Source organism: Odocoileus virginianus, chromosome 11 (genome assembly GCF_023699985.2).
Source record: "Odocoileus virginianus isolate 20LAN1187 ecotype Illinois chromosome 11, Ovbor_1.2, whole genome shotgun sequence".
Taxonomy (NCBI): domain Eukaryota; kingdom Metazoa; phylum Chordata; class Mammalia; order Artiodactyla; family Cervidae; genus Odocoileus; species Odocoileus virginianus.
The window spans coordinates 48,559,316-48,571,758 of record NC_069684.1 but is presented as its reverse complement, the minus strand read 5'-3'; the positions used below and the strand labels follow the sequence as shown (position 1 = coordinate 48,571,758).

The 12,443-nt window shown below is 41.4% G+C and overlaps 1 protein-coding gene across 19 annotated transcripts in view; it reads right to left on the bottom strand.

The window, feature by feature from the left end:
- CDC42BPA (CDC42 binding protein kinase alpha) overlaps nt 1-4,681 on the bottom strand; it is a 290,294-nt gene extending 285,613 nt beyond the window's left edge. For 6 of the 19 annotated variants that reach the window (XM_070474422.1, XM_020915212.2, XM_020915210.2 and 3 more), the window contains exon 1: nt 3,309-4,680. In XM_070474422.1, the coding sequence (XP_070330523.1) occupies nt 3,309-3,486 (178 nt within the window). In that variant the 5' untranslated portion in view covers nt 3,487-4,680. Of the gene's footprint in view, nt 1-3,308 lie in introns of all 19 variants that reach the window. The other 13 variants (XM_020915213.2, XM_020915215.2, XM_070474425.1 and 10 more) reach the window with 6 other exon arrangements.
- Between the last annotated feature and the right edge of the window lie 7,762 nt (nt 4,682-12,443).

Here is a 12,443-nt window from a genome sequence, read left to right as displayed (position 1 = left end):
AAAAGCACTCTTATCCCCTTGCTCTATTGCTCAATGGCTTAATCCCCTCTTCCTCTCTAGAACTCTACTTATTTCCTCCCTGAGGCCATTAGCTCCAAATGCAAGGAGTGCTATCCAAAAACAAAATCTGACTTTGGACTGTCAAGTTTTCTCACTGTCATGATGCGGTAATGAACAAAACATTAACAGTATCAATATAAATATGAAACGGGTCATAACTAGGAATAAAGTGAAACTGATGGAAATGAAGCAAGTCAAATAGAATTTTGCTGACTCCATTTTTAAAAATAAGGCATGTGTAGGGAGGATAGTTTGGAGGAGAATGGATGTAAGTACACATATGGTTCAGTTCCTTTGCTGTTAACCTGAAACTGTCACAACACTGTTAATCTGCTATACCCCAATACAAATTAAAAAGTTTTAAAAAAATAAAGATATTATCTAGATGACACTTTCATTAATACAGACAGCCAAACACAAATACACAGCATGTATTAACAGAGTATTTACTACTGCTTTCCTGTTGCAAATACTGAGTCTTTTAAAACTCAAACTAAAAACTGTATCATTTAAGGCAAATCTAAATTATCAAGTTTAACCCCAATAAACAAACTCTTTCAATCTCCATCACAGACCAAATAAATAATGTTAAAAAATTAAACTGAGGCCAATTCACTACCTGGAAACTTCCTTAATCTAACTGCTTTTTATATAATGTTAGGTAGTGAGAATAAAATATTTCCCAAAATGCGTAATCAAATCATACTCGAAGAACAACATCTATTTCAATAATTAAATGAGGCGACTTAAACTGTTAAATAACCCAATTTCTCAAATAACTTAAAAATAGTAAATACTACTACTCATGATGTACTTGACAGCTTTTTCCATTCTTTTCTTCCTCCTTACCCAGACTTCTATGATTGGTACCTTCCACTTTCAAGACCTCAAACACCAACTTAAAAATGCCTGAGACTTAACAGACACTGCCTAGTCGTAAAGCCCGGCTTCCCAGGTGGCTGAGGGGGAAAGAATCTGCCTGCTAAGCAGGAGACACAAGTTTGATCCCTGGGTCAGGAAGAATCCCTGGAGAAGGGAATGGCAACTCACTCCAGTATTCTTGCCTGGGAAATCCCATGGACAAAAGAGCCTGGCGGGTTATAGTCCATGGGATCCCAAAAGAGTTGGACACGACTTAGCAACTAAATAACAACAACGAAAGTTCTAAAGCCTACAAAATAAATCCTAAAACTTCTAGTCCCTTGTTTCCTATTACAACAGGAGTGTACTTAAGAGACTGTATGTATTATTTTTGTTACATCACACCAGACTTCTAAAAGACAAAATATGAAGGATAATACTAAAACTCAATTTACTTTAAAATTGTGAAAAGTCCCTGTTTTGAAATTATTTAAAAATCTACTGTATTATAAAAATAAAATGTATTTGGCCAAACACTTTGACTTTTGGCTTATGTGGTTTAAATTAAATATATACAAACAAGGTTTTTTTAATACAGATAAAAGAAACAAGATCCAAGAAAGCATATTTAGTGGAAAATGTATATAAAACTTTCTGATAATACAGCAAAATATCTCATAACATAAATGTAAATTCTTAACAACCAAAAGGCAATTGAGAATAGTTTTCTCTTTTATCATAATTTTTACATTACATTTACAACTGGTACATACAAAGAGTTCTCCCATCATTTTACAGATGAGAAAGAATAGATATTAAATGACAACCATGATCATAAACTAGAGTATTGCTATGCAACCATAATTTAAGAACTGAAACTCTAACTCAAAGTATCAGAATCTTTTAGTTAAATTTTAAAAATAGAACTAAAAAATTTCTAAAACATGAAGTGTAAAACTACACAGGCTTTATAAAATATTTTGCTCTACATATAAAATTAAAGGACATATACTCACTAATCCAGTATGAAAGCCAAACTGTCTCATTCTTAACACAGTGAGCTCTTGAAAGATGACTTAAAATTCTTACATTTCCAGTATGAGTTTAGTAATCTGTTTCTTAAAATCATTCAATTCATGTCTTATACACACACACATATATATATATTTAACCCTATGACATCAAGTTACTAGAAAATTCCTGATATTGACATATTGAATAATTAAAGGTATTATGTGCATGCAATCCTGAATAAGTGATTTACCTGGCAAATGAATTTTTATAAATTTCAAGTCCAAAAAATGGAATAATCACCAACTGACTTTTGCTTCAAAAAAAAATAAAACTTTACTTGGGAACAAAGACATTTTAGTATAAAAACTTTCCAACAAATTCAAGTATCCTTATACCATAGGTACAAAATAACTTCTTTGGCTAATATCCTTCAAAAGTCAGTGTACCAATACAGATGCATTGATATGTACTATATTAACAGTATGATGTGTGATGATGTATACTCTTCTCACAGTGAACTGGTGGATGCTGGAACTTGCTCACAGGTAACACTGGAAGCAGAACTTAAACCAAGACTTCAAGCTAAAGGTCACATAGAGCATTTGCTCTCATCATTGATCTACTTCAATATCTACATCTTCTAAATCACACATCTAGATTTCGGAGAATGAAGATAAAAAATGAACCAGTTCAGGTCTGAATTAAATTTGGAGTGAATCTAACTCTCAGGCAGGCAGGAGTTGCTCCCAAACATTCTCTAGCAAATATTATCACAAAAATTTTAAACTATTTATGTCATCTTACAAACATGACAATTTTTGGCAAGTCCATGTTTAGTAATTTCCTTGCCTTGTACTATATAGAGATGTAATAAAATCCAGTGATGACCACCTTCAAGTTCCTGTTGACCTAAGATATTTTAAAACCTCCTCCCATTTCCAGAGTGACTTCCAAAGCCTAAGAAGGAATGTTTCCACTAATAAATACCTTTCACTTGAATGCCTGTTAGACCACCACGCTTTAGGCAAAGTGAGCAATAATCCATTTCCGCCCATCATAGAATTATTCAAAATTTGTCTGACCAAAACAACGTAAGTTCTTCCCCTCAAGTTTCACATTAAATCAAGGCAACAACTAAGTACCATGCTTTCATTCTTGGGAAAATATTTACCGAAAACTACTGGGAAAAAAAACCTAGAATTGGTGTCTACTCTTTTATCGCGTGTATATATACATATTTAAATACATAATACATACACAACAGATATTATATGTTTATATACTTATTACAGAGTAGAGAGTTTATCACGGTAGCTCTCTGTAACAAATCACAATGGCCAGCTAAAGAGTTTTTATTTTAAATACAAACTTACCCCATTCTAGGTATTCAAGAATGTTCTTCTCTCTTCTCAATGGAGAATTATTGCATTCATCGTAAAGGCAGATGAGGATATCCAGTAACGTTTCCACACTGAAGCACTGCCCATTGGTCTGAGCGGGCCCGTCCAAAATAAACTGCTCCAACTGCCTCAAACGCACTTCTCCAGACATGTTTGCTTCAATCTCCGCTGGTTTTCCTTTCAATTACTAAAACGATTTTGACTATGATTACTGAAACCTAAATGTTAAAATGTGTGGTTTAAAAATAAACCACTTGTTATTCAAATAACTGTCATGCAATGCCGGTGCTGAATTCAACATTCAACACGCCAGTAACCTCACTTAACAGAAGCGTCTTCAATTCCGCACATATACATATATTTTTGAGGGAAAGTTACCATAAAATATATATTTAATACATCTTTAAAAGAATAATACAATTAAATCGTATATTTAAATAAAATAATTAAAAAGTACAGCGAACCAAAGAGTCAACACTTCTTTAGGAAAAAAAAAAAGCTCTTCTCCTTCATTCAAAATTCAACTCGTGCAACAGAATCCTGAAACGAATCCGGCTGCATCATTTATGAATTAAGTCCCGATCTGCATCAGCAATTCACTTCCAGGCAGAAGGAAAATCGAAAGGGGAGGAAAAAGCCAGAATGTATATAAGGGGGAGGGAAAACCAAAAATTCTGCTGCAAATCCTCCCAGCCACCACTTGGATAACGCATCAGAGGCAATTTCTCCAGCGGGAAAGGGAGGGGGCGAGGTCCCTGAAGCAGCCCCTCGGCTCGGAGCACGCCAAGTCTTCCCTGGAGGAGGCTTCTCCTTTCTCCTTCCGAAGTCCTTCTTTTTAAGGCTTTGCAGTTAGTCCTATTTCCAACCGATTCCGATGAAAACTCTTCATTTTTCTCCCCGCTTCTCCTAGGGGCCTGACTGACTGCGGGCGGCACTCGCCCCCGGCTCCGGGAGCGGCGGCTACTTGGCGGCCCGAGCCCGCTCCATGTCGGTGGTCGCTGGGCCGCCGGCCTGGGCCGCGCCCGGCAGAGAGCCGGGTCTCCCCCACACCCGCACCGCGGCCGCCCGCCCGCCGACGCTCCCGATGCCCTGGCGAGGGGGTGCTTTTCTGGATTCAAAGGACACGGACGGCGGCAACTGCGGCGGCGAGGGCGCGGGCGGCTCCGGCAGCTAGATCTCCCCCTTCTTCACACCCCTGGCTTAAGGGCATCTTTCCCCGGCGAGGAGGGAAGCGGCCGAGGCGCAGGAGGAGGGGTTGGTGCCGCTGGTAAGGAGACCAGAGGCTGCCGCAGCCCGGCTCGCAGCCACTCCCTTCCTTTCCCTTCACCCCTCCCCCGCCTTCCCCGTTCTCTCGCGCTCGCGCCCTGGGCTCCGCGAGGCAGCTCCAGGGCCCACCGCACGCAGGCGGAGGCTGGCCGACGAGTCCAAATCCAATATGGCGGTCCCCGCCCCCGCCCCCGACACGCGCGCGCCCGCCCTCTCTCCCCTCCCCTCCCCCGCCCCGCCCCCGCCCGAGCCCAGCCGGCCCGGCGGGGTCCGGTCCGGAGGCCGCGCAGAGCCGAGCCCGGGCCCTGGGGGGGCGCGCGGGCGGGGGCCGGGGGCGCGGCGGCTGCGCCACCCCGAGGGGCGGGTGGGGACGCATCGGCCGGCGAGGCTGCTGCTGCCGCAACGTGGAATGCAGGGATACGGGAGGACTGAGGGGGGCCGCGGCGGCGGCGGCCGGTCTGGAGGTGGGAGGACCCGGGCGCGGGCTGGGAACTGCGCCACCGCCTCGCCGCTGTGTTCCCGGTCCTCGAGGCTTCTCGTACGATCGTAGAGCGGGTCTTCCTCCTGGGCCTCGGAGGCACCACCTGACTGGCACGTTTGCTAAGGAGGCCCAGAAGCAGACGGCTTTAGGCTTCCGACAGATCTCTAACAACAGTGCCCTTCTCAGCGCCTCTTACCTGCTCACCACCACCCGTGCCGCCCCCGCCCCCCCCCCCCATTCAGTTCTCCAGCACTCCAGAGTAATAATTCCATGGGTGTCTAATTACACCGTTTCTTGTGTCACTTCCCAGGACGAATACAATGACAGACTTGTACGCGCTACCCTGCAAGCCCTGAGTGCGAGAAGAACAGAATTCCCCATGTCTATTCCCAAAAGTTTCCCTACGGAGAGCACAGTGTTTTCTTCTCCGAACTATTCTAGCTGCTGCCTGTTTATCCCCAGCCAAGGTTACCACCTACACGGGATTCAGCCAATGAAGGGGAGTCAGGACAGTTCACCCCTATCCTCAAACCTCCATCCCCAGAGCGCGCTCGCGTGCTCGCGCACACACACGTAGCCCAGTGGCACAATGCAGAAGCCTGGCAGCAAAGACCAGTCATTGAATAGGTAAGGCTGCTGATGCATTTAGGGCCTTTCAGGGTGGGGTGTTTTTTGGTTGTTTTTTTTTTTTTTGACCCTGTTTAGGAGAGCGATTTCTCATGGAAGAGCCCACATTTAAATGTGTCACTAAACTGGGTCACTGCATTTCTGTCATTCCCTTTCAAAATGCCATCTCTTTTATAAAAACTTCTCCAAAATAGTTATTTTATATTCTTTTCCTACATCCCTGAGGCAGTTATATTTTCTATGTTAATACGCACAATTGTGTTTTTTACATCTTACTAATATGGACTAAGGAAGGTCTAGAAATGAAGGCTAAGATTAAGTATTCAAGATGCCATCATTCACAAAATATTGTGAATCTTTTGTTAATTCTACACTGGCCTGATTTCAATAAGGACAAAACATTATTTCCAATGAGCTCTTGACACATGAGTGATACATAGGTTCAGACAAAAGATGGGTCATTATAGCCATTACAACTTTGTGTGTGTGTGTATGTATTGACTAATTCTAAATGTAATAGAAAAAAAGAAAAGTTTAATATACAAATAATATTTTGGTGTTTACTATTCAAGTCTTTTTCCTACGTATTTTAATAAGATGCATTTTAAAAAAAGACAGTTTTATAGCCTCCTGTTTTCACTTGTTCAGTCACTAAATCGTATGTGACTCTTTGCATCCCCATGAACTGCAGCACACCAGGCTTCCCTGTCCTTGACTATCTGCTAGTGTTTGCTCAAGCACATGTCTATTGAGTCAGTGAGGCCATCCAACCATCTCATCCTCTGTCACCCCCTTCTCCTGCCCTCAATCTTTTCCAACATCAAGGTCTTTTCCAATGAGTTGGCTCTTCTTATCAGGTGGCCAAAGTATTGGAGGTTCAGCTTCAGCATCAGTCCTTATAATGAATATTCTGGGTTGATTTTTTAGAATTGACTGGTTTGATCTCCTTGCAGTCCAAGGGACTCCCAAAAGTCTTCTCAAGCACCACAATTCAAAAGCATCAATTCATCAGTGCTCAGCCTTCTTTATGGTCCAACTCTCACATCCATCTACGACTCCTGGAAAAACCTTAACTTCAACTATATGGATCTTTGTCAGCAAGCTGATGTCTCTGCTTTTTAATACACTCTCTGGTTTTGTCATAGCTTTTATTCCAAGGAGCAAGCATCTTTTAATTTCATGGCTGCAGTCACTGTCTGCAGTGATTTTGGAGCCCAAGAATATAAAATCTGCCACTTTTTCCCCATTTATGGCTTCCCTGGTAGCTCAGACAGTAAAGAATCTGCCTGCAATGCAGGAGATGTGGGTTCGATCCCTGGGTTGGGAAGATGCCGTGGAGAAGGGAATGGCAGTGTACTCCAGTATTCTTGCCTGGAGAATCCCCATGGACAGAGAAGCCTGGCGGGCCACAGTCCATGGGGTCGCAAAGAATCGAACATGACTGAGCTACTGACAACACAACACAACATTTGCCATGAAATAATGGCAATATATTTTAAACATGTTTTCAGGTCAACACATATTCTTCAACAACATGGTTTTTAGTAGTGCAGCCAAGACATTTTAACACTTTCAATTGACCATGAGGTGGGATAGCAAAGAAAATCTCTTCTGCTTTTACACCATAGAGCTGGCTCCAAGATAACCACTTATCCAACTTGTAAATAACTCTAAAGAAGAGGTTAAAGGAGAGAATCTAAAACATGTTGTCTCAATAAATGCTAATTAACAGGGGAAGTATGTAAGATACAGATGCGTTTTTTAACAGAATAGTCATACTGCCAGTCCTCTACCTATTCTGTTAGCACTTGGGTACCACCCACAGTCCAGGGTATTGATGATTGCTTAATAAACTTTCCCACATTATTTAGAGAGTAAAGAGGAGAACTCCTCTATTTAAAAAAAAAAAAAAAAAACCACACACACACACAAAGAGAAGGAACAAGGGTGAACCCAATCAATTTTGCTTGAATAATTCAAGCTCTGAGACTTAATCATTAACTAAACACTAAACATTGTGTGGGTGTTATTTTAAATGTTCCGGTTAAAGTGTGAACATCCTTGTTAATGAAACCAAAGCACTGCGAAGCCCCAGCAGTCCCACAGTGCCTGAAGTGATCCTGCAAAACATGCCTGCTACAGGCTACATGGCAGGGTGTTCTTTGGATAAAGAACCTGGAGGAGGGCTTTGTGAAATTTTGCTGAGGAGACTGGAGATTAGATGTAACTGCAAACACAAATTATTTAAAATACTCAGGAAAAGTTTTATGAAGATGCTAGGAAGTATTCTGACCTTTCAGAAAAGAAATAGGACAGGAGAGGACAGAGATAGGAGAGTGAAAAGAATAAGACAGGATAGGAGTCATTAAACTTAGTCCAACGAATCCTCCAATTCTGGCCTACGAAGGGGAGAATTGATCCAACAATTAACATTTATAACAACCAGTCCACTCTTACCTTGCTATATCTTACCCCAGAATAACTATAGGTTCAATAATGAAGAACAGAGCCCGAAAGCAAGGTGAGTGTCACAGCAGGGCTTCATGTATAGTAACACACAAGTATTTTACTACATTGCCTTTCAGCCCAGTTAGCACAACCTGACCCTGAAAATGATTGACTTGGTTTAGTGCTTTCTGAGAATAAAATGCTGCCAAATGTTGTCCTCACTTCAGGTCTGGCTCCTGACATGAGTAATACCAGCTATAAAAGCTGATGTAATTAAAAAAAAAAAAAAAAAAGGAGGGGCAAGGGGAGACTTTGTAACTAATAACTGCCTCTGTTACAGAACACTTTACAATATGGGGATACTCTCCTGAGCACTTTGAACATATCATGCAATGCAATCATTACAACCATATGAAGTAGACAAAGTATCATTTCCATATGTAAATAAGGAAACAGGTTTAGAGATACCTTGGATAACTTGTTAATGACTGCACAGCTAGCAATGACATAGGAGCTGGAAGTCAACACCAGGCCTGAGTCAATGGTTTTAACCACTATATGAGAGGGGTCAGAAGGATCTGCAGAATTCTATAAACCCAACTCCTCATTCCTGTTATAACCAGGAAGCAGTGGGTTATAGTTGCTAATTCACATATCTGGATGTTAGAAGTTGACTTCAGGGTAGAAAAGGGAGACACATATGATGGAGCAGGATCCAGCCAGAAAAAGAGAAATCACTCATGTATTTAAACCGAACGAACTTTAGCTACAAGAAATGGTTACAGAGGTGATGAAAGAGTTGAGCTGAGGAAACAAACAGAGGAGAGTGAGGTGACCCTCAGTTTGGTAGCAGCACCACCTACTACCCCAAGACTGGTAAAAGCTAAACCAGGCCTGGAGGGAGCTGGAACCATAGAGGAGGTGCAAAAAGAGCAGAGAGAGAGGAAGGAGAATCCTCTTACCTAGAATCTCCCACCATTTGCTGCTGAAACAGAGCTTGTGTTAGACAGCCTGCAGGCATTGTCTGCAAAGACACAGAACAGAGCAGGTGATGAACGTGGACTGGCTATAAACTGGTCAAGGATTTACATGCATATCATCAATGCAGTTTCAGTTTTACCTAAACTATTAAAAAAATAAATAAATAAAACAAATGTCTTATCTTTGAATAATAATTAAGTAGATTTTAAAGTGGCATGGTTTTAACCTAGGAGCAGTTTTTACTGCTCCCTTTTCATATTTATTTTGCTTTGTTTTAATTTCTCAAAAACAAAAGGCTAAAATCCCAACCAAAACAACCCTCCTTGTCTAGGGCATGTTTACTTAGGTTCACAGACTAATATTTCCCTCTTGCTTATCAGTGGATCTTGTCTGCTTTGCCCTGCCTTTAAATCTTGCATTTGAATTTCTCTTTAAAGCTCTGCATAAATAAGCTGTACTATAAATGGAATTTTCAAAAATAAGTTTAGAGTCGAAACATTATAATACAGATATTGCCCCCCTATTACAGTAGTTTAGTAAATTTGAATACTGAGATGATAGATGCCATTCTTTTATAAATTCCATCAGCACGAAACATTTGGCAAAAGGCTCCATGCCATGTGTGATTGCAAAAACCAAGCCAGTTAAGCCAATGTGCTCTTCTCAGTCCCAAAGTGGGGCTAGAGGTGACACAGCCAGGACCTAGGGGCTGGCAGCTGTAGAAATAAGTTGAAGAACCTGGTTATCCTTCTCTGGAAATCTCTCTACCAAGGTTATCATGACTTATACATTATCAAAGCCAATGGTAAATCCTCAGTCCACATTTCATTTAAACTTTTAGCTGTTTTGACAGCACTACTCACCCCCTTAATTGAAATCTTTTCTTAATGTGCCTTCTACACTCTCTTACATTCTCCTCCTTCAGCCTTCTTTGCTAGGTCCTCCTTGTATTCCTGATTTCTAAAAACCAGAGTGTCTCAGGGCTCAATCTTTGGACCTTTTCTCTTTTTTATTTACACCTATCTCTAGGTAACCTCAATTAGTCTTAAAGATTTAAATACTGTATATGATGGTTTGAAAAAAAAAAAAACATGTCATGAATTCTTCAACACTTCTCTCACTGAAGATTGGGTCTGCATCTTAAATCTAGGTCAATCTCAGTGAATTATTTGTAACAAATAGAATGTAACAGAAGTAACCATTTAGCTTCCCAGGCTGGCCATGCAGCCTCCCCTTGTCTACTGGAATACTATCATTAGAACCCTGCACTGCCATTAAAGAAGTTCAATTATCATAAGATGTTCAACTGTGCCAAGACTGCCTTGCTAAGGGGGAGCCCAAATCATATGAAAGAGCCACATGCAGGCACTCAGACAGCAGCTCTGGGCAGTACAACTACCAGACATGTGATTGAAGATGCCAGTTGGTTCTAGCCTGTACATGTCATCACCCCAACCAAGACTCCAGGTCTTCCCAGCTGACACCCTGGTCATTGTAGAACAGAGACAAACTCTCATCACTGTAACTTTTCCAAATTTCTCAAGCATATCATCCATGAACCTAGTAAAATGATTGTGTTAAGCTAAGTTTTGAGTAGTTTGTTATGCAGAAATAGTAGCCAGAATAATTTATAAATGCTGATAACTCCAAATGTGTGTTTTTGAGCTGAGCCTTTACCCTGAATCCCAGACCTAATTTTCTTACTGTCTACTTGACACTTATTTTAAGACAATATGTTTAAACAGAAGACTTTAACCCCTCCAAAAACAAAAGAGCCCATGATCCTTATCCAAAGTACTCCATCTCAGTAAATGGCACCTTCGTTTACCCAGCTCCTTAGTATTAACCCAAATGCTTCACTTTCTCTTACCCTCCATGACCAGTCTAACAACAAATCCTGTATCTTGAAAGCAGGTATATAATTCAAAATATTTAATAACCAGAATAATATGGGTTCCAACAAATCAGAACAGATGCCAATCTGAACATCAAAACAGACGTGTCTTACTGTTGCCTTCATACTCCAGCTCAGAAATTTCCAGTTGCTTCCCATTATAGAAAGAACGGGCTTCCCTGGTAGCTCAGACAGTAAAGAATCTGTCTGCAATACAGGAGACCCAGGTTCCATCCCTGGGTTGGGAAGATCCTCTGGAGAAGGGAATGGCTACCCACTCCAGTATTCTTGCTTGGAGATTTTCAAGGACAGAGGAGCCTGGTGGGTTATAGCCCATAGGGTTACACAGAGTTGGACTGACTGAACACGCATATACACATACAAAGAATAAAAACCAAAATCCTACTATAGCCTATAAGGCCTTCCATCATCAGGTCCCTGACTCTCTCTCTCATTTCATCTATCATTCTCTGCCCTCAGTCTCATGTGTTCCAACCATGCTATGCCCCATGCTGTTTCCCAACTACCACACACTCCTGCCTCAGAGTCTTTGCAATTTGCCATTCCCTCTGTCTAAAACATTCTTCTGCCCTATATCTACATATCATATTCTCCCACTACATTCAAGCCAAACATCACTTCATCAGAGAGACCTTTCCCGTATAAGCTATTATCAACGCAGCCCTCTACCCTGTCTTTCTCTAGCCTCTTATCCTGCTTTTATACAACATGTGTCTGCACTGCATATGCTATACTGTTGTTGTTGTTTATTTGAATAATGCTATTGCCTGGGTCTCTCCACTAAAATGTAAGCTCCATGAAGGTAGAAATGCTGTGTCATTCACCAACACTTAGCATCAGACACCATGCTCTACTTTCTCCTGGGCTTTGTCTGTATCATGTAAACTGCCCCAGGAGCGGGCACTGCCTACCAAGCAGGAAATGGAGAGGATTTTTCCTAAGGAAAGAGGTTCCCTGTTACACTGTCTACTAAGATTTTTTAATGCCACCACTTCTCCAGGATCTTGTTGGCAACCAGTAAGTCAAGTGCCTTTAAGGAAGTAATCTCTAGGATCCTCTCATCCTAATACTACAAGCCTGCAAATACCTAAAGCACAAAGTCACAGACACTTTGCTGTAAGAAAGGTGGATGATATGTGTGCAAAATTCAAACATTAGAGAAAGAAAAACTTTATGTGGGTTACTGAGGTTGGGAAAACGAGATGTGATGGCCATATCCTTTGTTGTTTGATGCCCATCAAGTACCACTAATAACCGCTAATATTAATTATGCATCTTCTATGTCAAGTACCTGGAGAAGGGAATGGCAACCCAATCCACTATTCTTGCCTGGAGAATCCCAGGGACAGAGGAAGCCTGGTGGGCTGCCGTCTGTGGGGTCGCACAGAGT